This window comes from Paralichthys olivaceus, chromosome 10, assembly GCF_024713975.1.
Source record: "Paralichthys olivaceus isolate ysfri-2021 chromosome 10, ASM2471397v2, whole genome shotgun sequence".
Classification (NCBI taxonomy): domain Eukaryota; kingdom Metazoa; phylum Chordata; class Actinopteri; order Pleuronectiformes; family Paralichthyidae; genus Paralichthys; species Paralichthys olivaceus.
The window spans coordinates 4,900,219-4,926,188 of NC_091102.1; the positions used below are offsets into that span (position 1 = coordinate 4,900,219).

The 25,970-nt window shown below is 42.3% G+C and overlaps 1 protein-coding gene across 1 annotated transcript in view; it reads right to left on the minus strand.

Moving 5' to 3' along the window:
- The window catches only part of xpo4 (exportin 4), a 42,805-nt gene that overhangs the window by 4,308 nt on the left and 12,527 nt on the right, over positions 1–25,970 (minus strand). Inside the window, exons 7-18 of the mRNA XM_020100680.2 lie at positions 25,295–25,407; positions 14,555–14,712; positions 7,073–7,247; positions 6,326–6,502; positions 5,913–6,055; positions 5,686–5,831; positions 4,825–5,002; positions 2,273–2,432; positions 1,948–2,117; positions 1,650–1,824; positions 620–826; positions 286–372 (exon numbers count right to left, since the gene is read on the minus strand). Coding sequence (XP_019956239.1) covers positions 286–372; positions 620–826; positions 1,650–1,824; positions 1,948–2,117; positions 2,273–2,432; positions 4,825–5,002; positions 5,686–5,831; positions 5,913–6,055; positions 6,326–6,502; positions 7,073–7,247; positions 14,555–14,712; positions 25,295–25,407 — 1,889 coding nt within the window. The remainder of the gene's footprint in view (positions 1–285; positions 373–619; positions 827–1,649; positions 1,825–1,947; positions 2,118–2,272; positions 2,433–4,824; positions 5,003–5,685; positions 5,832–5,912; positions 6,056–6,325; positions 6,503–7,072; positions 7,248–14,554; positions 14,713–25,294; positions 25,408–25,970) is intronic.

Below are 25,970 nucleotides of genomic sequence, written 5' to 3' on the forward strand. Positions count from 1 at the left end.
GGAAAAACCCTGGAAACGGCAGCCTGTCAGCTCAGGGCCAGACACACAGCTGGCTATGAGAGTGCTGAGAGGGAACCAAAGTTAATCAATGAGCCGAAACTCACTATGAAGCCGAGGAGAGCTACACACTCAGTAGGTTCATCACTGGGACGAGTGACTGACGAGTTCATGTCTTAGAAGTCACGTCTATAGTGTGTGTGTGTGTGTGTGTGTGTGTGTGTGTGTGTGTGTGTGTGCGTGTGTGTGTGCGTGCATGCGTGCGTACATTAATGATGCTTCACTCACCTCTCCCAGGTAGCAGATCTGCTTGTGAGCCACTTCCACAAAAACCTCAATGATGAGGTTGATTGTCTCCGGCGTGTTGCTGTAAACCTGCACGAGAGAAGTCATTTTAGTCAAAAGTGTAAACATGATTCAAGATTCATTTGAAGAGTTGTGTTTCTCGTCTTCTGCTTTTCTTGCTTCACGTTGAATCAGATCAGTCTTTGTAAATGATTTAATTTAGTGAACTTGTGAATCAAACTGGCGTCATCCTCGAACGCCGAGCAAGCGCTGTCCTCTGAGCCACAGAGGAACAATAACATTCCTTGGATTCACCCCCCCCCCGCGCTGTTCTTACCTCCATGAGGCCGATGCAGCTGGACAGGAAGTCCATGAGGAAGGAGAAGAGCGAGGCCACATTGTCGATCTGCGTCGCCTCTGCGATGCCGCACAGGGCTTCTAACGTAGCGACGATTTCCTGTTTGACGGCTTCTTCCTGGCTGATCTGAGCGAAGTTCTCCTGGTTAATGAGGTTGAGGAAACGCTGCTGAAGAGGGTGAAGCACCTGGATGGAGAGAAACAAGGAGGTCAACGGTTAATTTAAGAATCAATCAATCAAATTAAAAAGGTTGGGTCGTTTGTCTTCAAAGCCATCTAGAGATAGAGTGTTAGCAACAAGGGACAGACCTGAAATCATAATGCCTCTAAAAACAAAAACTACACATTAGTGCACTCTTTTAAAGCGGTGTTCCTTAGTATTCTTTAATTAGTGGCATTTTATTGTTTGATAGGATCAAAAATAGTCAAACCAAATCTGAGTAACTTGTGTATTTGGCTGCATGTAAGAGAAAGAGCAGTGAAATAAAGATGTAACAAAGGAGTGTCTGATTCCTCCTTCTCCTCCTCCTCCTCCGACAGTTAGATCTGAGCAGAGCAGCTGTATGATTCAACAGCTGCTGTCTAACTCATACCACCCCCCCCATAATTGGTCTGGAGTCATTGTGGCTTTGCACCACCATTTACTACTGTCCGCCTATTAAAACAGAGGCCTGTGGGATCAGGACGAGGATCATGTTATACACACGAGAGAAAGACGGGACGGGGGAATATTACTCAACGTATCCATCACTCGTAATCCGTGTGTCTGACAGTGAGTCTGCGGGGATCTGCAGCTCTGAACAGGACTTACTCATGTGAGTGTGTTTTAAAGCCAGACTTAATAACTCTGGTGAAGGTATTCTTTGTGTTTTAATCGTATTTGGTACCAGTTTACCGGGTGAAGAAACGTGTTATGGCTGCAGGACATTTCCCATTCGTTAAAAGTAAATAAGAGAGAAAAAACACTACTTGTGTCTATTTGATTGATGAATTCAGCTCTTGTTATTTACCTCAGCCCAGTATTGCTGTTTGGTGTCAGAGTCCATGTGAGCGAAGCCTCCGAGGACCAGCGCCTTCATCAGTGACCTCTGCACAGAGCTGGACAGCAGGTGGAGGGGCGGACTGCGACTGGCAAACTGCTTCGCCAGGTTCCACCAGCTCTCACACTGCACCACAATGTTCGCCCTGAGCACAGAGACATTTGGTTTAAAATAACTTGAGACATTCAGTTAGATGGAAACCACAGTTATTTCCTTCACATTATTGAAATTGTTGCTGATGAATTTTTCTGTTCACCACTGTCCTCACCTCTCCCTCTTCTCCACCAGCGTCACCAGCAGCTCCACCGTGTCATTGGCCAGCTCAGCCTCTGCGCTCCACACCGACAGATTGTTGATCACCTTCTCCAGAAGATATCCCACAATCCACTGGGCCCCTTCTGTATCTGCACCGAATGCTGTGCTCAGGGGGATGCTGATCTGAGGAGGGAGAGAAAGTGAGAAAAATGAGACACATCTGGTTTATTGCTTTTATGAGGTAAAGAATATACCAAAGTTGTTGGCCGCCCTGAGTGACCAGGTGTTGAGGTCACATATCAGGCTACGGGGCAACAGTGGGGCAGGAAGCTTCATACCTGCTCATATAGCTTCTCATCCACCAGCAGGTACGTCTTGGCCCAGCGTCTGAGGAACCACATGATGTCTTTTCCCATCTGTGGACTCAGCAGCTCCGTCAGGCTCGCTCTGGTCGCCCTAGATTCAACCTCTGACGTCCGCAGCACCGCTGACAGTAACCTGAGACAGAAGAATATAACGGTGAGAGGAGCTGGATTTAAAGGCTGTGTAGTCAGGCAAGTTAGAATGAATGAGCAGGTGCTCGTCATTTATGTCACTTAATTTGTTTTATTGATTTGAAAATGTTAGTTGTGTTTTGTATTTAGTTTGTTGTTGAGTTAAGTTGTTTTGTGCTGTAACCTGTGTACTTTATTTAAGCTTGACATATTTCAAAGGACCATCCAGGAATGGGATTCGCAAATTAGCTTTGCCTATAAATGATGTGGTATCTGGCATCGGCTCATGTCATCCACTGACAAGCCAAATGTGTCTTCTGGTCCATCATGTGCCACTAAAACAGATCCGACCCACTGAGGCATGGACTCTACAAGACCTCTGAAGTTGCCCTGGCACCAACACACCACCGTTTTACATTCAAGTCCTGTAAGCTAAGATGGAGCTGCTGCAAATAAACCGCCTCCGGTTCATGGTTTGTCCCTCCTCAGACCTGTGTCTGTACGCACTGACAACTTAAAGCACCTGACGAGATGAGAACACGGGGAATGTTTGGAAGAGAAGGTCAAAAGGAATCAGATAAGATGATAAGAACCACGTCTTAACAAGACAAAGGGCTCATCAGAGAGACATATACATTATGATGCAAAGGTTACAGAGTGAAGCTCAATTTACAGTGTACGTGTCTGCAGGAGATGAATCATCTGCTCATGCATCTTTGGCTCGTCCGACTATGGCCACGCAAAACTAAGTACCTGCTGACAAACGTGTCATTGTGTCTAACATGTCTGTTTTTAGACCGTGTTAACACATTCAGCAGGCAGATTACATCCATGATCGTACATTATACTAACTAGTTCACTGCTTGATTAAAGAAATGAAAGCGTTCAATACAGTACAATCTCATTAAAGAAAAGAGGGGGGGGGAAAGAGCCAAACCCTGTTCTTTGTGTTTACTGTTGATGAGGAATAAAAGATACGAAAGCTGGACTTCAGCTGATCCAAGACAAAGATGCCGTGATGTTGTGACTGACTTTATTCAAAACAACAGAGTCGCACCGCAAGAACGAGACCCTCATGCACATGTGAAATCTTTATATATTATGATGATAATAAAATATTTTAAATTGATAAACTCATTCACCCTACAACAAATTAATAACCCCCCCCCACACATACACACACACACACAAACACATATATAAAGGGACAGAGTTATAGAAGGCTTAACGCAGCTTATGGTTCCGCCCCCCTCAGTGCACAGTTTCACATTGTTTGCAGAAAACAAAACCACGTTGACATTTACGGGGCCAGGGTCGGCCGCTTGCTATCGGGGAACCTGATGCCATCATCCGCTCATCTCCGCAATCCTCTGTCAATGCTGTCACCCCCTTTACACGCACACACACTGAACAATCTGCAAAAAACATGCTCAATGACCTTCAACAGACAATATCACTGGCTGCTGTGACTGTCTATGGTTGTCACTGATTATCTGCACGCACACACACACACGCACACCACACATTGCATTTATACAAACAAGCATCGTGTGCAACTGCCAACAGCTCTGAACCGCACAAGGTTTCTAACACCACAGCCACATTCTGTCGGGATCTCACAATTAGCTGTTGTTAAAAAACAAACCATCTCCGATAACAGGAACTAGAGACAAGCTTTCCTTCCCAAGGTCCATTTCATTATCTGCTGGTGTATTTTTGGGGCCATCATTTTGTTCTGATGTTCAACAACCACACGGACTGAAATTGATTGTGTAAGACAACGATTTCTGAATCCACCGCAGCAGAAAGAGACCACAAAAGAGGTTGTGATGATAAACAGATATTTCCGCTCATGCGGTGACAGCTGGTTGAAAATACGTTTTTCAGAGTCATTCATCTGAGGTCCTGGAGAAGTAATTGTTTTTTTTATTCATCAACAACTCCTGCCGCCCTTCAGACACATTGTCATTTTGAGCTGTGGTGCAGCAGAGAAGCAACTTCAATTTGCAGCTCAACCTGGCACCTGGTCTACTCCCTGTTTATGAACTTACAATCACAGTGGTTGGGGGGGGGGGCTGCTTAATATCCCTTTAGTTTTTCGTTGTTTTTCATAGAATATTTATCCTTGACTCTTAAAATGAAAAAAACAAACTATTTCCTAGAGCCCAAGGTGCTGGAGAAAGTTTCTCATCCAGAGTCAAGTGAATTCCAACTTGTCCTGAGACCAGAGTTTAACTGACTGGACGTTCACATGGTGTCTGAGTGTGAATGTGAAGGGACTCACACATCTTCAGTTTTATAGGACAATAACTGACAACACTTGGAAGAACAAGCAGCCTCAGACTGTGACAAGTCTATTCTGGGACAGACGGTGCCCAGTCCAACATTCGTCTCACCTGATGACGGAGTCTGTGCGGTTGCACCCTGGTATGGATGTAGCCTTCTCTCCCGGGGAGCCCAGGATCTGCAGCGTTGTGTTGATATCGACCTCCGTTGAGTGTTTGATGGAGAACTCCATCACCTCTGAGGGGATCAACGGAGTTTCACCTTGAGGGTCGTCTGCTAACACATACCCTGCAGCGTGCACAGACAGATACAGACGTCTCATTAAAACAATATACCCTGAAAATGCAGGTTCAAGTGCTAAAGCAGTGGAGAGAAATCAACAGTGCTGCTCTAACAATGCTGATTCAGACAATATTTAATTAACTCAAAGTCTCTTAACCGGGTGGAGTTCAGCTCTTCTGTCTTGTTCACAAATAAACTCAATTAGGTGGAATAAGCTGAACTGGAAAAGTCATTTACAAACTCTATAAAACAGCCTTAGTCTAGTGTGTTAAAATATCACAAGGCTTTTCATTAACTACGTCCACATGATGGTTGCACGTCAAGTCTAAATCACTCTTTTATTGTAGATGGCCATTACTGACACAAAGTTGCATATTCTGTAAACGTGTTATATTTGTACGTACTAAAAATCTGTTTTTTTTAAATATATACATTTAAAATATTCTGTACATCCTAAGCACAAAACGCTACCTAAATCATAAAAGTCAAATCTAATCTATGCAGCAAACATGATGAAACCACAAATGAACAAACAATTCTGAATGCGCCGATAGGAAAGTAATCAGAAAGGAAACTGATGAAACAATTATGTCCTCCTCGAAAATGACTCTCCTCGCAATAATCCAGGAAATTTGCTACAAGATCAGATAACCCCAGAAGACACAAACAAAGCATGTCCTGACGCTGACCTGAGACCAGTATGAGCCAGTGGATGTCTTCGTAGAGGTCGTCCAGGTATTTGCGGTCCATTGATCCGGGATCAGACGTCGCCATGAGGTGCTGCTGTGTCCTCTGGAGTTGACCGTGAAGCCGTGTCACCCGGTCCTCCAACAGGCTGCAGGGGGACGTCAACACAAACAAGTCAGAATGGCTAACGACAACTCCAGTATATGTAGCACCTGATAACCTGTTTTACCTTGTGAGCAGTGGGATACAGTGGTCAGCAGCTACACGTCCCAGCATGCCGATGCTGGACAGCTGGTCTGAGAACAGCTCCCTGTCGTCTTCCTGCAGCTCATTGATCTCCTCCTCATCATGAGACGATATGCCATTCACTGACTGAGGGTGGGGGAGGTGAGGGCGGTTCAGGGTTTTATGAAATGCGAAGAGAAAAAGTAAGTCAACCAGTCAGGAGGATAGAGAATAATCGCAACTATGTTGATAGTGATCTGAAAACACAACTAACTGCATACATAGGAAGACAAATATCCGCTTATAGCCTGGAGTAGATTCAGAATAATACAAATCTCTCTTTTCTCTCCTTAAATCTCCTCAAACTACAATTAAGAAATGTTGTAAAAGCAAAACATTTAATTTAGAGAGTCGCACCAGGTTGCGTGTGCCGTCAGGAGCAGCCAGGTGACACTGGATATACGAGTTGAAGACCTGGATCGCCGGCTGCACGAAGCAGCCACGAGGAAAATGCTCCTCGTCCTGGACAAGCGTGAGCCAGGACTCCAGCAGCTTGTCGTAGGCCTCCATGTAAACCATGTCGTCCTTATCCAGCTGAGGGAAGAAAGAGCGAGCACACGGACATCAGCAATACAATGTCAACAACTTTCTTTATTAGACTTTTAACATGTTTGGGTGTTGTCGTGTTTACAGGCCTAGAATTCAACCAATATTTTTATGCTTAGAAAACCTGCTGATATTGTATTTTATATATATCATTTAGAGATAATGCATAAAAGTAAATATGAAAGAAAATAGCTGTCATGACAATTTGAAAAAAAATTTCCATTTTGATTTAACAAAACCAAAATCATTAAAATAGTGAGGACTACTTTCCTTGGATCAACTAAAATTAATTCTATAAATCATTCTCAGCTAAAAATATTCTTTTTCAAGGCATATTCCTGAATTTACTTATGGTGCCAGGCTGTTTTGTTCTTTTATCTCGTTTTATTATTAATGTATTTCTGTCTGTAATTAGTTTTTTCTGTCTGTTATTTGTTTTCTTATTGTGCAGCACTTTGTGTTGAAAAGTGCTTTATGATTAAAGTTATTATTATTATTTTTATCTCAGTGCTTGTGATCTGGTTCCACTATGAGGATGATCCGGGTGTCATTACTCACCACCTCCTCCAGGGCGGCGCTGCGTCCAAACGAGCAGGTGAGCAGAGTGAGGCAGTTGATGAAGGAGGTGAAGAGATCGCTGGGCAGCGCTGTTAAAATACTTCTGGGGAACATGGTGATCAGATTGGAGATGATATTGGAGATTCCCACTGCCTCGGAGTCCTCGATCTCAATCCTGGGAACGCAGTTAATAAAATGAGATCTAAAGATAACATCTAAAAGATCACAATAAAACTCTAGTGAGCCTTTTAGGGAGAAAAAATAAAAACACAGTGATGACGTGAGGTTTAAATCCTTCTGCCAGTGGCATTTAAATTCAGCTGTAAAAATCAATTTCACTCTCTCGACAAAAAAGGTTGAGAAGATTCAAACTCCCTCTTTTCCATTTTTAATCCAAACCCGTGCTCTGGCCTGAGGAAGGATTTTTTCCACTCTCCCCGGGTGAGGCAGAGGCTAAACCAGGGTCACTTTCCAGTTTACGCGCTGGTGACTGCGGCTTGGAAACGGTCATGAAAATTGATCCTTAACCAAAACTCGTGGGCAACTTGACCCCTGAATGGTTTTCCACAGCTGCATCTGAGGTTATATTTATGGTATTTCTGCCTCATAGTTCAACACACACACTAAGACACAGGAGAATGAATGACTGTGATTATACTTCTGATCTCAAAGTGACTTATCAAATCGTTCCATAAAAAGTGAAGTGACAAATTACAACACGCCAAAAATTCATTTTCTACTCAGATACATTTTAAAAACCAGACATGAAAGCGACCTGTAATCTGAATCCAACATCATCTGGACAGATCTAACCACAGAGCCCGAACGATCAATGTGAAGAGACAGTGAAGAGCCGCAGGAACAAGTGAGGTAGCCATGTTTTCAAATAATTACAGGCTCACAGTTAAAACACAGAACTTTGTCAGGTATCAAGTTCTGTTCAACAAGAATCAGGTCCCTATAGCCAGGGTTTGCTTCAAACACATGAAGAACGGAGCAGGACATTGTCCGGGTCACATGATGAATATTCAGACGATGGTTGGCACCTGGGTGGACATGACAACGGAGCGCACAGTGTTCTTGTTTATAGTCCGTTGACACCAGCTTCAGCGCAGCACAAACCAAGTGTCTTTGCAAGTTGAAGACAAACTCAGTTCACATTTCCAGCCCAGTCGTATCCGTGTTGTTTGAATTCACTTTAATCCATCTGGGCACTCATGGATGTATTTAATTAAGAAACTTGGTTCAAACCCTTTTAACTATGCTTCCACTGCAGCAAGCAATTTCTTTCTGCCATTAACAAATCTGGATTTGGACGTGGCCTCAATGCCCTTTAGATTTGTTTAGATGTTTAAAATAGAGGAGTGACACTTACAGACATGCTATCAGCTCTGTGGGGCTGGACTCATGCACAGCAGTGCTCAAGGTAAATGCTCACAATGACGATGCTAATAGGAAAGCTAAGTAGACCTGAGGCTGATGGGAATGGTCATACAGCAAAATTGGACACGATTCAATTTTGACTTGGTGATAGAGATTAAGTCAGGGAATCACCAAAAGCTAATTATTTACCCGGAATCTATCTAATAGTTGTTGGTTTATTTCTGTCAGAATCACCAACTGAACAACATCATCATTCACGGAAACTTGTCAGTACTGCAGCGGACATTATGTCACACTATCATTTTTATTTTAACACACCAGAGAAGGATTTTCAGCCTAGGTAGTTTAAATTTGGTGATACTGATAATTAAGGCAAAAAAAATGTGCTGATAATATTAAGCACATAAACACAAATATTCAAGATGCCCAAAAATACTTCAGGCTGCTGAAATATCTATATATAAAGTTTTTCCACTCAGCCGATACATTTACTGCAAACAGTCACTGCCTCGAGATTACTGCTCATCTTATAAAAATCGTCTTTTACCTCAACAAAACCCAACATCTTCTCTCTCAAGTTTCATTTGTGTCTTTTACTGCTGCTCTAAAATAGTAGCGATCATAATCCTGACTTTGTATTTGAACTGACACACCTCTCCGCAGTCAGAGAGAGAGGAACGCTGTGAGAGAGGCCTCGCTAACCCCTATCAGATGGAGTTAAATTGTGAGCAGAACTGTTCAATCACTGCAGATCGGCCATCCCTCTCCGCATGGTTTTCCGATGAGGCAATTGGAAAAAAGCTCCAAGAATAGGTGATTACAGGCAGAGCAAAAGCGGAGGGAAGAGAGAGGGAGTGAGAGCATGAGAGAAACAAGAGAGAGAGAGAGAGAGAGAGACCCCTACTCACTGGAATCACGTGGTCCAGCAGCGAGCTGGTGTGCACGCTGAAATGTCTCAGTTATTTATACACGAGTGTGGCCCCTTAATTCAGATCAGAAACACGCCGACTACACACACACTCACTTAACAACATAAACTACTTCTACTGTACTTACTGGCACGAGACAATCATCTCTGTCTCTCACATTCACACACACACACACACACACACACACACACACACACACACACACACACACACACACACACACACACACACACACACACACACACACACACACACACTTCCCATGAACACTATTTCTGACTGATATGTAAACAGACAGCTCTTTTCTTCTATAGGACTTTTATTAACAGTAATAAATTAGAGGGAAACTGTAAGTAAGTGCGTGTAGCGTTGTGTCTGTTCGCTGTCTGGTGCTGAGCAGGTGTTGTGCATCAGGTTTTTAGGAAGGAAACATCTGCTGCAGATGAAAATGGAAAAATATCCCTCGAGTTGCTTTAAATGAAAGAAAGGTTCATGATTCTCACAGTAATCAAAGTAATTTAATGTCCAGTTTATGACTAGGGGGAAAACAAAATGACCGAGGATTTATCTAGATATAAAATGTTTTAATCGTTTTGACATTGGTACAGAAAGTCAGGATTAGTGCCGACACCCAGGCCTCATTAAAAAAATTTAAATACAATAAATTCAGCAAAGTGCCCAAACTGAGAGGCAGTTGCTTTAAGGAGGACAGAGAGACTGGAGAGAAGTTTAAACGTTGGGTCATTTAATGGTTAAGGGGCCACTGTGGCAAATAAATAATGTATACAGGTGGAAAAAGCCATGACAGGCTGAGCAATAAAAATGTAAAATGTATACGAAGAGCAACTGGAAGTCAGTGGGAGGATGATAAAATAAGACTTATGTGTTCTCCTCTCTCAGTCGTTGTTAAAGGACTTGCAGCTGCATTTTGAATCAACTCCTTTTATTGGAGTGAAAATGCCCTGTTTTTAAAAACTCATTCTGTACTTGTTTTCGGAATTTGCGACGGAAGGGTTACTTTTAGTTTGCATGAAACCAGTTCCTCATTTACTTCCATTGTTAGGCTGAGGGGCTTTATTCTCACTGGGCTGGGAAATAATGACATGATCGGGCTGCAGGAATCTGTAAGAGAGACAGAGATATAAAGTTGAAACGGAGTCTTTCATATTCATTTGGATCTTGGATCATATTCAAGTCCTAATCAGATTTACGAATATTTGTCACATCTGTGTACTAGAGTGAACAATTAGGGGAAAATGTTTAATTCTGCTGCACTTGAGGTTATTTTTCCAGTCTCACATTTTAAGCAGGTGTGTGACACAAACTGTCGTCTCTTTCAGTCTAATAAACAGCCTCTGTCTTTAACCTCTGGGTAACTGCAGCCCACCCTGCTGCTAAAAACAGAGCAGTAATCTCTTTTAATGCATCCACCTGAAGACCAAAACACACTCTGGATTCCCTGCACCACACAATCGATAGCCTCCAGACAGCTGCCCGTGAGACCGGCCATGCACACGATCACAAGCTCCAACTCTTCTAAAGAGGACACAGGAATCAGAGGACGAGAAAAACTCCACAGCTTCTTCAAATGTAATGCCAGTAAAAACACGTCAGTTATAAATATCACAGTGTATTACATAAATACAATGGATCTTATTTGGAGTGACAGGGAGCTCTGTTAAATTCATCTAGCGTCATGCACTGTGGTAACTTTGGTCCCTGAAACACGTCAGTGAAGTCAAGAGTCTGATTATTTCCTCTGGACAATGGCGTTACTTCTGATTGGAAGCTCTGATCGCTCTGATTACTAACTCTGCAGAGTGACACCTCTGCACAATGTGATGGTGAACAGCTATCGTAAAAAGCCTGACAAAAATAGAACACCCAGGTTCAGTTCTGCTTAGTGCAGAGATTTCCACAAAATAAATTGGACTGAGCACTGGCGTACACACAATTTATTCCAGTGGAAACCTATTGGCGTTCCATGCATTTGCTGCTTCATGAGTAATGACGATGCTGTAATGCTGAAACAACGGCATGAGCTCACTTTTTTGTCACCAAGCCTGAATTCGCGCATGTCACCATCACAGTAACTCCAGTTAAAAAAACATTATGATCAGAGCCTCACGAGTCCACATTTCAACCTATATTCATGTCTTTTGTATCAGTGGGTTTGCTTTTTTTCAACTTCACAAATAAATCAGGGGAATAAATAAAATGTAAAGAGACAATTATTGATATTTATTAAAATTGCACGAATCAATATTTTAATTTAAACAATTCCTAAAACATGCCAATGGTTTTTGGGCCATTACTGCGCTCTGTAAAATGTGCTTTACATTATGTTCAGTTTCCTACTTATTTACAATCATTTGTGTGTTTTCATTTTGCATCTTGAGTTTAATCTTGAATCTATATATATATTGATTACTTTGGTCGAACTTAAATTTGCTCTAAAAATACATTATGTTTATTATAGTACTTAAGTGAATATATGTCAAATATGGATATTTTGTAAACGTAATTTTATACTGTGTTTCATAATATGATGTATAGTAAATAATCAGGATAATAATATGGCTTTTACAGGAAATCTTGAAACAATCCACATTAGTTTCTTCATCAGGACCAGCCAGATCTGTTCCAGATCACGAAAAGAATACTAAACGATTGCAGAACTTGTTCCTCTAAAAACACTTAAATGGTTTATTGGTTGCTAGTTATGATTTAAAAAATAAATTGATGGTTTCACTGATCCAATTTCACATGAATTTGGAAAACGGAGAAATAAGTTCCTGGTTAACTCCATTAGTTACAGAACTGGAAGACAAAATATTCCCTCCAAGAGCCACTTTCCCATCGTGTCTGCAGATGCTCAAATCACAGGCCATTAAAAACACAGACTCAACATACAATCACTTCCTGTAAATAAAGCAGAGATGGCAAAGCATGAGTCACAATCCTGCTGACGTCGGCCTCGATCACTTGTTGAGTCTTGGAATTTCAAAAACATGAAATCCTTGAGATACTCGAGGGAGATTTAACACCTCAGACTGTCGCCAAGGGCAAGGTAACATCAACTATGCTTACTGAACACATGAGGTTTTAAAAGAAGCATTAACTATGGACTATATTGTTGCAGTGTATGTTACGCAATCCTCGTCTGAGCTTTCTGAAAGATTTGAGATGATTTCCAACTGCTCTGCTTCTCCTTTTGTGCAATTTACATACAGTCCCCTCCAAAAGTATTGGAACGGTAAGGCAAATTCCTTTATTTTTGTTGTTCACTGAAGACATTTGGGTTTAAGATCAAAAGATGAGTATGAGACAAGAGTTCAGAATTTCAGCTTTTATTTCCTGGTATTCACATCTAGATGTGTTAAACAACTCACGACATACCACTCTTTGTTTGAACCCACCCATTTTTCAAGTGAGCAAAAGTATTGGAACAAATAATCTTAAAGTAAATAACATTTAATATTTGGTGGCATAACCCTTGCTTGCAATAACTGCCCCAAGCCTGCGATCCATCGACATCACCAAACTGTTGTACTCTTCATTTGTGATGCTATTCCAGGCTTTTACCGCAGCTTCTTTCAGTTCTTGTTTGTTTCGGGGTGTTTCGCCCTTCAGTCTCCTCTTAAGGAGGTGAAATGCATGCTCTATAGGCTAAGGTCAGGTGATTGACTTGGCCAGTCTAAAACCTTCCACTTTTTCCCTCTGATGAAGTCCTTTGTTTTGTTGGCAGTGTGCTTTGGGTCATTGTCCTGCTGCATGATAAACTTCCTCCCGATTAGTTTCAATGCATTTCTCCGTAAATTGGCAGACAAAATGTTTCTGTACACTTCTGAATTCATTCTGCTGCTACCATCATCAGTTACATCATCAATAAATATCAATGAGCCTGTTCCAGAAGCAGCCATGCACGCCCAAGCCATGACATTACCTCCACCATGCTTCACAGATGAGCTTGTATGCTTCGGATCATAAGCAGTTCCTTTCTTTCTCCACACTTTGGCCTTTCCATCACTTTGGTAGAGATTAATCTTGGTCTCATCAGTCCATAAGATGGTGTTCCAGAACTTTTGCAGCTCATCTCTGTACTTCTTTGCAAATTCCAATCTGGCCTTCCGATTCTTACTGCTGATGAGTGGTTTGCATCTTGTGGTGTGGCCTCTATGTTTCTGCTCTCTGAGTCTTCTTCGAACAGTGGATTGTGATACCTTCACCCCTGCACTGTGGAGGTCGTTGGTGATGTCACTTACTGATGTTTTGGGGTTTTTCTTCACAGCTCTCACGATACCTCTGTCATCAACTACAGTTTTTTTCCTTGGCCGACCTGTTCGACACCTGTTACTCAGTACACCAGTAATTTCTTTCTTTTTCAGGACATTCCCAATTGTTGTGCTTGGTATGCCCAATGTCTCTGATTGACTTTCCTTCTTTTCTCAGCTCGACAATGGCTTGCTTTTCTCCCATAGACAGCTCTCTGGTCTTCATGTTGGTTTATCCTCTTTAACAGGAAATGCAAACTTGATAGGTTTGAACCAAGGGTGAAAACTTAGACTAGTCATGCAGAGCTATTTAATGTTTGGACAATCAACCTAAAAGGCAACACTTGGGCAACAAGAAACACCTGTCAGTCACATGTTCCAATACTTTTGCTCACTTGAAAAATGGGTGGGTTCAAACAAAGGGTGGTATGTCGTGAGTTGTTTAACACATCTAGATGTGAATACCAGGAAATAAAAGCTGAAATTCTGAACTCTTGTCTCATACTCATCTTTTGATCTTAAACCCAAATGTCTTCAGTGAACAACAAAAATAAAGGAATTTGCCTTACCGTTCCAATACTTTTGGAGGGGACTGTAGATATGAGGAGGCAAATCAATAAGGGAACATGACTTCAGCATACATTCATCTCAATTTAAATCTAAATTAAGTGCTTTGGATTCAGAGGATTTTTATGTTTAGAGAGTTTTTTTTCATTTTTCAATAAATCCCTGCATATTAAGAATAATTTAGCAACTCATTTAATTCGATGAAGTAGGTGTGTAATAGCCCCTGCAGCTCTTTAGGAGACTACTTATACTGGCTTTTATAAAAACTAAATAATAGTCAACAAAATGTATAGATAAAGGTTGGACTCTTCCAGCACAGAGACACCTACCCATTGATCATGCTCAGCAGTCCCTCCACCAGGTGAGCCAGGTAGGAGACCTGGGCGCTCTCGTCTGGGAAGACGGGCCCGTGCATGGAGGCCAGCTGGGCCAGGCACTGCAGCGAGTCCTGCGCCATGTCCGAGTCCTCCCGAATCTTCCTGTGCACCTGAGGATGAGAGCGGAGGAAATTGTTTTCATTTTATTTTGTTTTTTACAAAGTACGAAAGAAGGAATCTCATCAAGTAAAGGTCAGAAGTCCACAATAAAGCAGGAGGTACTTAGGATATCTGAACACTGGTGGAAATGAGCGCACTGGGAAAAATAACAGACAGTCTAAAAATATGTGGAAACCCCTGCACTCTGTCACTTTTAACAGCCGACTGAAAAAGAACAGATGGTTTCAGTTTTGTCTTGGTGCCCACCTGCATCATGAAGAGAGACAACAAGGATGGAAAAAGAAAAAAAAAATCTTTCTTCAATTCTCCACATTGCTGTTTGAATAAGGAGGGAATGCTCCACAGAGTAATGTGGTCGAGTGAGTCTCTCAAACCACCTGCACGACTGCAAAGCATCTCACTGACATCCTCACCCTGAGACTTGAATAAAATATAGTAGGACCATAGAGCTCCTGAAATACGATTACAAAAAACATTCAGCTGTGAAAATGCTTACATCAACTGAAAAGAAATTACAGGGCTGAGGTTAAACAGAGGATTTGTTTAAAGATTAAAGGAGAATAAGCACAAACATCAAGCGAGGTGCTTTTTAAAAATGGTGACAGCTTTGGCGTATGTGGTTTGACAAGACCTCTATTATGGTTCCGCAGGGAGGTCAGGATTACCAGCACAGCAACAACCTATTCAGGAAACGACACTTGAGAGCGCTCGACAATAAGGTTGTTTAAAACCGTCTCCTCTTCACGCCGGTGTCTCTTTGTAACATATGTATTCGTATGAAACGCTGCTTCTTGTTGAAAATGTTAGTTGGGGCACGATATCCTGTGTAGGATTCAAATTTATATTTTGAATGTGTGCATTGCTGATTTTTTCAATTTGAGTTCAGTATTTGAGAATTTACGTCTAAACCTTTGGACATTTAAAATTGTATCGAATTATTTGAAATGAATCACCTTAACTTTTCCATCTCTCTCTCCTACCTCATGAAAACATAAACAGAGCAGGCGAAGGCAGGTCAGGGCAACGCCAAAGCAACAGGCAGCAAAATATAACTCTATCCGTAAAACCATGATAGCCAATCAGGAGCCAGGTAAAAACTGATAAGCAGTTCTGGTTACGAGCCGAAAACTTAGCGTTTCTCTGTCTACATGACAAAACCCAAGAGTTCCTGCAGGTTTCATAATGAGTGAAATTTAAAACCAAGTATGACAGATATGAAGAAGTAATGTGAAGTAGCCGTGGAGAATATAACACAGGAATCACCACGTTATCTCTCAAACTAAAAGCGGAGACAGTATCAGATGATCCGTTTTCTGTCTGTCTCTTTAATCAAGTTTAATCACAGTGTACTGATCTATATCGTTGAAACACTGAGACATTACAAACTTTGCATGCAGGCAAAACATTTCTGTTGGAAAATAAAACACATTTTTAAAGTGGGACAGAAGTAGAACTAAAATGAGCATCAACATAGTTGAGGCCTAGAAACTTCGATGATTAACTTTAAGACCTTTCTTGGATCTTTTAAGTCACCAGAGAAACTCCACAAGAAAAATGACATTTCTGAAAATGATTATTTAATTATAATTATTTGGAATTTGGAAAAATTCAGTTTGAAGTGACACTGAAAGCTCAGATGAAAACCAGCATTTGAAAAAAATAACCACGTACATGTGGACAGGGCCCGAGTCTCTACGTATCTGTAGTGATCGGTAGAAGAATATTTTCCACATCTCTTTTTTAACAAATAAATGCTCACAACAATATACTTAGGACCTCACACTTCTTTTATACACCATGTATGATGCAGTTTAATTCTTTATATTTATAACGTACTCACTATATATCACCAGTTTTGTCATTAATTCTTAACTGATTATAACAATTACTGAAAATAATAGCGACAGTGTCTGCAGACTGTGTTCACTGTACAAACATTCTCTGTCGCACCAGTGTCAGTTGCAGTTTATAGAAGTTTTACATCTCCCGGCCGCAACCACACACAAAAACAGTCAAAGCAAGCGTTACTATGGAAAGAAGGAAAAATATTCAAGACCTTTGTAAATCAAACTTTTTTAAATCTTTTAAATGGCCTTAGTTTGAGGAGAAACATGGATTCAGGTCACGTCCAGTAAATACGTTATTGGAGAATTGAATCTAAAAATTTCAATGTTTTTTGTGATACCAATTCTTTCTCAGTGAAAATTGAATTAGAGTGCAGTATAAAGAAAATTACTTTGTAACAGAAAAGTAGGCCAAGAATGAAAAGGTGAACCTGCCTCATCCTCCTGTCACTGCATTTTAAAAAACATCAGCTGATGCCGGGCAGGATTAATACTCACTGGCGTATAACCCACGACCCCAACAAGCTGAGGCGCAGCAAAATGGCGAGATGATTTTCAACACGTCTATCTTCAGACACTGTGACCCTGGTCTCAAGCAAACAATCGGCCAGCTCGTCCGAGCCCACAGACCACCTCAATCAAACCCGGAGAGCAAAGATCTGGCTGCTTGTGGACGAGATCTGTTCGACTCGGTCTCATCTCAGTTAAGAGGCGCTGTTCGGTTGTGGGATTGTGAGGTTTGTCCGTGCTGAGCTGTCACGCGCCAGCAAGAGAACAGGCATCATTGTCTCGATTGTGCACAGAGAGAGAGAGACACGCAGAGTAAGGTAGTAACGGTAGTAACAGTAATAGCAGTGCGAGTCATCACAGCCCTGCAGCAACATGTGTTTCCACTGATGGTTACTATGTGGACGTCTGGAGCTCATCTGCCTTCCTCCTCTGAGCTGCGGCTCTCCTCTCAGCCAGTCCGAGCTCTTTTCCTCTTTCTTTGTCTCTTCAACTGTCATCCTCTTAGATCCAGAGTAAGTGCTTCTTCTCCTCGTACTATGCCAGCGCACAGCTCCATCGCTGAAGCAATCAAACTTTCAACCTCCCTCTCCCTGTCGCTTCTCCTCCTCCTCCTGCTGCTGCTGCTGCTCTTCTCAAATCTTCTCTCACTTCCTCCCTCTACAAATTCTTTCTCGCAGCCCTTATCCCCTCCTCTTCCTCCTCTTTTCTCTCTCTGCTCTCCAGCTGGGGTGCCTGTGCTGGTCGTAAGCCACACTGCTGGGAGGAAATCTCAGATGCTAACGTAGCGTAGCCACCATAGTCCTTGCTGCTGCTGCTGCTGCCCTCTTCCAGAGCGTGAAGTCATCCTCTGGAAGAGCTCAGAGAGAAAACGGGGGACGTAGAAGGGGCGGGAGAGGGGGGAGGCGAGTTAGCGAGCGAGAGAAAGGAGAGAGGGAGGGGTGGGGGAGACAGCACAAGGCCAAAGGATTGAACAGCGCGAGCTCTGAAAAAGCAGCTGCACCAGCAAATGATCCGTGCAATGCCAGTAATGTCACTCGCCTTGAGTCTGACTATAGTTAGAGATACACATGTATGTGTGAGTGTGTATGTATGTGTGTGAGTATGTGGGGAGTGGGGCTGATGCAAGAAGAGAAAAGGAGGTAGAACAATATGAGACATTTTGGGAACGCAGATCAGATGACAGACACGCTGATTAATCTGTGGATTTGGTATCAGTGAAGAATCTTTACGCCATTGTCACAGATGCTAATTCGGTTCTTATTATATTTGCTGTGGCAGCTTACGTGAAAAAAAAAGCAAGACCGATGTGGATTTTTGGGGAACAATGCTGATACCGATATATTCCACCTCTTGCCTAACGACACCTTCACGACCCTATATATAGCATAAACTATAAATAACAAGACGATAATAAGACAAGACAAATGCAACTAAAAATAGAAACAATATATTTTTAAAGTAAAATCTAAACATAAATGCAAAATCAAGTAAACCTGCATTTACTGTTCATAATTGTCTTGAATTATATTATTCATGGACAAACATCTATTCTAACTATTGACCCACAGTCTCGTTGTCCATACTGATTAAATCATTACAACGTTTACACTGTCCGTTAGAAAACGTTTCTTGCTAGTGTTAGAGTTACTCTGATTAAAAATACCTACAAAAGAAATGCTTAGTAGGGAAGAAAAGGCTTAAAGGACTCTTTGTAGCTAATTACCATCTACCATCTGTGATTCATTCAACAGGCATCAATGGCACGACACCAGGGAGGAAACCGCTGTTTGCCTCAAGTTTGCCAAAGACCATCTCAACACTCTGACAACACTACAGGGGAATATGTTTTGTGGACTGATGAGACTGAGGTTGCATTGTTTGGGAGGAACAACCTCGGGTAAATATGGCGTAAAACGGGGAATGCATACCAACACGAAGACATCATCACAACAGTGAAGTATGTTGGAGGGAGCATCAGAATTTAAAGCTGCTTTGCTGCCTCTCGGCCCAGAAAGCATCACATCACCCATAGGGAAATTAATTCCCAGTTTTTAATGGATGTTGGAGGAAAAACATCAGCACGGCTTCTGACCAGTTGAAGCCTGACCCCAACAATAAAGTATGATGTGTGTATAAATATACAACGGAATGAATCATTGATTCTGGATACAGATTCAATAAAGTATTAGGATTCTACACCAAAGCCTAGTATAACTAAAGAGAAAAGAAAAGGCAAAAGGTAATGAGGGACACAAACATCGAAGGGGGGAGAACATGAGGGAGAACGACAGGTAGACAATGACAGAGTGTAGGAAAGGAGGAAGGAGGAGGAGATGAGAGTGAGCCAGAGGAAGAGATGGAAAGAAAGAGGAGGGGACTGGGAGAAGGAGAGAGGCAGGGAGAATGAGGAATGATATTTATAGAAGGAGACAAAGCCTGGTGTCTGTTACCTCTGGGGGCTCAGGGGCTCATCTTTCCGTTTTTTCAAAATCAACACCGTGCTTCCAACTTATTGTCTTCCGCTTGCTCTTTTCTTTTCCATAAGTCCCTCCTCTCTCGCTCTCTGCCTCACAGATTGTGTTACTGTCTGCCCGCAGGCGCCTGCTGCAGCCTCATCAGTCCCTGTACTCTACACTGATTCTGTTTACTCGGAAAACACAAATACGCTTCAGCTTATATCCTGTTGTATGTCATTTTAAAGGACATCAATATACAGCACGTCACAATATAAATTGAATTGAGAAGCCATTCGTGGGTAAAATTGATTGGATGGTTGATGGACTAACGGGTGTTCACGATGTGAGGGAATTAAATATAAAACTTGAATGTTTCACATTATACAACATTAACCCTGGACTCACAAATATGCTCATTCACTTGGAATGGAGTGACATCATGTGTTGCCGAACTGCATTGTGGTTCTGTTGCGTTGCCTTCGCTACTCGTGCTGCATATAATTGAGATGAGCTCAAATTTTCACGTAGCAACGGAAACACAAGCAAATCAAATCACGTCAATGTAAAACCGGAGGCAACTTCTGATCAAATCACCTCTAATGTCAATCAAGGTCTCCATAAGTGTAGCAGTAAAACAACCCTGTGTGTGTCTGTGTGTTCATATCAAAGGATAAGGGTGTGTGTGTTTCTGTTGAGTTCAGTGTGTGTGAACAAGTGTACAACACACGTCCCACGTGGTCCTCTGTGTATGCACGTGTGTTTCTAGTGTGTGCGTGTACGTGTCCATTTGAAGCGTTGAAATAAACCAGATGTGTCGGACAGTATTGTATGGTTTGTGTTTGCATGCGGGTACACACTCAATCACAATCTGAGGCTGCTCTCTAATCACTCAGAGTCAAACTGAAATTAAAAACCCAGAGAAACACAAACAAACTGAAACAAGACAGCTGACGCCAAAATTACAGATGCCTCTGTTTGTGTGTGTGCGCTTTTGTGCACTCTCCTTTTCTTCTTCTGTTTCGAAGGGGGGGGTTCGCACCCAGTGATCACAAGCTGTTAAAATCGACAAAAACCTAGAGGGTTATTTTGAAGGAGGCCAACAATCAACAGGGTCTTCTTCTCTTTCAATCTCCCATGGTCCATTTATCCTCGAAGCTCTCTCGCTCTCCTGAAAATTGCCTCCATGTTTCACTCTCTCTCCAAATTGTATTTCTCTGTTCCATCGTTTTTCATTGTCTCCCCCATTAAATTATACACAGCTCTATTCCTTGGTCCATTTCCTCCTCGCTTTCTCTTCCACTCAGCTCGAGTCTCCCAACAGCTTTTTCTTTCCTTTATTTTCTTCCCCTCATTGCTCCCCTCCTTCCTCAATCACCCCCCCCCCCCCCCCATCCCAGAGTCTGGGAGGCTGTCACCAGCTGAAGTGGAAAAGAGACGAGTGCTCTTCTTTAAACTCTGGGCATCAGAATCACTTGACGCTTCGGGAACAAAAAAACTGCAACACGCTGCAAAATTATTGAGCTGATTTCCTAAATATGGGTTTATCCTGTCGGTCGGAGGGGAAATTGTGACCTCAGGCCCTGCTGGGACAGACAGGCGTCAATAATGATCCGGCTCCAGTGTAATCTCATTAGTTTGTTGACTCATTGCGATTATTGTCAATGAAATTGCAGACGGACTGAAGCAGTTTTTGTCGATAATGTCTTTAAACCCGTCATCCTGATGGTTACAGGATAACCACTTCCTCTCATGCCCATCTCAGTCTCCATTTGTCCTGTTGTACGAGTCTGAATCACCTGCAGCGTTCCTCATATGTGAAAGGTAAAGTCCATAAGTGTTTGGACCCAATTTCCTGGACATGTCACAGGGTTCGTGTCTGAAAATGGCTTAAGGGTTTTTCATTTTTTCATTTATGAAATTTTCTGCACTCCTGCGGATCACTTCAAGCTTCAGGATATTTTTAGTCTGTCCAGCACACTCATGCATAACCACAGATTTTCGACGATGTTCAGATTCGAGGACTGTGAGCTCTTCACAGGATCACTGTCCTGAGATATAAAGTCAGCCTTATCACTTTTCCTTTTTCTTGACGGACTGCATCCAGACTTGATATTTAGTGGAATCACGAGTCCCTGTGTCTGAACAAAGTACCCCCATGCCCCAATTACTCTTATATATCATTTAAGGATGATGAAATAATCCAAACAGTGCACAGATGTTTGAAGAAGGTTTCATTTTTCATTGGCCTCCTTCTTGCAAACAACACTGATGGGTGAGGGAGCACTGGAGCCAGTTCATGGGAGACTGACAGACACCCTCCCACAGAGGGATGAAGACTCCCCCAGAGCCCCTCCACAGGGTGACGGCTGTGTGTGTGTTTGTGTGTCTGATGGGTGGGTTTATTGAGGTTGTTAACAGGGGCCCCTAATCCTGGGGCCGGGCTCTAATCCTGCCACTGGTCGGCTGTGGACTGTGACCCTGATGGCGCGTGTCTCTGAGCACTCCCTCAACACACATAGATGCCCCGGACAGCCTTTTACCCCTCACAGCTGAGGACACGCAGCAGCTGAGACAGCAGACAACCATGTTTAATACAACAAACACAAAACACACACATTCTTGACTTCCTATAGTCGTGAGGACACTCAGTGACATAACGCATTCCTGCCCCTTACGAAATAACCAATTCTAACCGAAACCCTAAAACCAAGTCTTGACCACAAAAAATAAGATGGACGAGCCCGCTGAAGTTATGAGGACTGGCCAAAATGTCCTCACAGCTATAGAAAGACAAGTAAACACACTCTAACCACACATGCACAACAAACATACAGAGCAAACAGACACACTACACTATCTCTAACTGACAGTCCCACGGAGACAGAAACGCACTAACACACGCTAATGCTAACAACACAACCATGGGGAAGCTGTAACACACACACACTCACAGACAGCTGACAGTGTCACAGCAGCCTTACAATAAACAGTTGAGCTACTAGAAATACCAGAGTGCGAGATGAGACTGAAAGCATGAAAACTGAAACCAACACAAAACACATTGTGCAGATTCCAGCAGCAAAGAGAACCGGCCGAAAAATGACAAACATTTTTATTCAAGCCCGACTGCGACGATTGGCTGATCAAATCCTTGATTAGAGCCTGTGTGCCTGCTATATTAAATCTGTGATTACACTCGCTGCTCAGAGCCAATTACAGTCATTTGTGATTGCTTTGAGAATTGACAATCAGGACAATCAGACTGAAAACCTTATTCAGCTGCGTGATAAAAGGGTTTAGACAGAGAGTGAAGGGTGATTATAAGAAAACTACAATCAAGCATCTGCAGATTGGACAATGGAGAATTATTGTTTCACTAGTTCTTTTCTTTTCTACAAACACCAAAGCAGGTCCCGAGCCAACTTAAGGCAAAGTATGCAAACATTCAAAATGTCATTAACTCAAAAGAGAAACACATTCAGATCTGGTGCAGAGTAAATGTGTGTTTTTACTGTGTATTTGTTTTATTTTCTCTTTACACCAGAGGCACGTGAAGAAAATAAAAGCAACAGAGACCCTCACAGATTTAGATGCTGTTTTTCTGTCCGCAAAGCTGAAGGACAAATGCTTCTGAATGTGATGAATGGAAACTTGAGAGGAAATCATTTTCCACAGAGAAACGTCTCGATCTTTTAGACGCATTACAGATGGAGCCGGGCTCCAAACAGTCAGCTTTCAACAGACAAGTCCGGGGGCACGTTTAACCTATGTGTTCAAAGTTTTTCACCTGCGTTTATTCCAAACACAAAATATACAATATCACTGAAGGTGTACTTCACTTATTTTGCAAAAGTAAACATAGAAACGAAAAGCAGCATTTCCACCGAGCATCTGTTAAAACAATATGAGAACTAAATAGAACCCTGTTGTTGATTACTACGTCCTGATAAAACTACTGAATGTGCAATAACAATTACAACTCCGGTGAACTTCTGCAAACAACATCAGAAGAAGGTGCTACTCATCATAGAGGACCTGTCACAAGATGTTCTCCATGCTACGTTAGGCCTTACACAAAATTACAGGTACAAATGGTGCTCAGGAAGCAGAATTTGGCAGTGAAGATGTGTGATTAAGCTGCAGTGGAGCAGAATTTAGTGGCGGGCATGTTAGAGCGCTCACTTGCCGAGATGAGTTCAAAACAAACAGTGCCAGAAAACACAAACTGATGGGTCACCACATATCTTCTGTTTATTGTTGCACCATAACACCACAGGCAACAGAACTGGCCTCTGACATGTTGGTTCATGAATTTTCATCACACAAAGAAAGATAAATATATATTTAATTTGTTAGGTTTTGTTTGTGAAACAACAAAAGGAAAACTAACGTGAAAACTTGTACATAGCACGACCTCAGTGAGCTTATCAGTCGGTCACACAGCTCTCAACATGCTGAGTCACTTTGATTAGAACTGAATCAACGATGCCTAATGATGACTGAATGTTAGGATCCCTAAAGGCTGTTTGAGTGTATCACTATTTGGCAGCATGCAAGACAGGAGGTTAAATCTGTTTGTCTTTGTTTGTCTGCAGGATTATCAACGATTAATTACTGCACAGATGGATTTCAACAAAACTTGGTATGAGGTTGGGAAATGGGAATTATGGGTTATTTTAATTATAGTGTGTGATACAGAGTTATTGACATTTTCACCAATTTCCTAGGAAAAAAAGAAACAGATATATTGGAGAGCATGCAGCTTGATTGAATACGGTTAGGTGTCGGGTTTGGGCCTCTGCAGAGGTTGTTGTCTGAAGGAAAATTAGGAAGCAGCAGAATTTGGGTAGTAAAACAGTGAGCATGACCCAAGTGCAAGTGTTGAAGATAGGTAGAAGATAGGCCGATGCTTGTGGGAGGCAAAGGCCAAAAGAAGAATGTAGTGTATGGCGAAATGGAAGAAGAGCTGACCCGTTTGTTCCACACTTCCCCTCCACACCATTTGCGTAGCCAGCGTGGGCAGTCTCTTAAAACACACAAGTCACTGCACAAAAATACACATTGACTTCACCGGGCGGTCTGCTGAACAGTAACACAATAACATGACCCCACTGCAAAGCACCCATTAATCTACTTAATGGTGCATTGAAGAAACCCACATAAGTAGTGAAAACCTGAGATGTGCCAAAAGGACGAGGTCAAGTGGGATTTCTTTCCCCGACATGAAAAGACAAACTGTCTCTCTTTGTTTATCATAAATAAACCACCAGCTAGAGGTCAGGAGAAAAACCAAAGATGAGGAGAGGGTAAAGGAGGACACTAGAAAACTGTAATAGCAATACATGAGACAAAAACAGTTTGGACAGAAAACCTCAAAAGTGACCTCCCTGACAGGAAGACATGGATGGATGGAAAACGAAAGTAGATAAAGACAGATGTGAAGATTAAGTGATAAAAGTGGACACTAAAATAGCAGAAAGCAAAGAATCTGCAGTTTAATTAGTACATTTAATGATTTTTCTTTTTCAAAGTGCTGTACAAAATAAAACCTAAAATCAATTTCATCAGTGACACAAACGCAAAACTTTTAAAACCGCTGTGGTCTGGAAAATGTTAATTCTTGAAAAACGCACACAACTCAAACTGCAGAACTCACAACTTAAAAACTAAGAGCTCAATCTCAAGACATCTTTACGACTTCCTCCAGGGATGCAAAATACCCGGAGAAACAGAAACACATGAACGATGGAAGCGATACTCACGGTGAAGAAGAGGTCCATGAGACGGGTGTCCAGCAGCGCTTCCCTCCAGGACTCCGTAGGCTTCAGCGTGACGTTCTGCGTGGCCTCGAACATCGCGATGTAGTGGCGCCCCAGTGACCCGCCGCCAGTTAAGGCTAACAACAGCATGTATTGAAGGAGGAGGAGTAGAAGGAGGAGTGTCACACACAAAACACCAGCTCCTGTCACTACGCTCCTTCTCAATGGGTATTTTGGTGTTTGGGTTCTTGTTAGTGGCAGCAGACACTTGCTAGTTGCTTGTTAACTAACTCTCCCTCTCATTCACCCTGTCAGCTCTCACATCCCTCTGTGGTTGCTTTGTTGTCTTGTCCTCTCTTTCTCCCTCGTCAGCTCTTCACTGTTTTCCTCCACTTCCTTTTTTCTCACCTTCTTGTCCACTTCTCTCCTTTCACTCTTTAATCCCACTCTATTTTTTCCTCTAATTTACTCTCCGTCACCCTCTTCCCTCCTTGTGTCCTCTTGCTCACCCCTCTTCCCACCAGAGCTTCCTCCTCTTGCACTCAGATTTCTCTCCTCTGCTTCCTCAAGATCTTAAAACCCACAAGACAGTCCCTCTCTCTCACTCCCTGCAGCCAATCGAGACTGTGTTACTCTGCCCCTCTGTCCGCGTCTCTACAAGACATGCTTGAGACTCCTT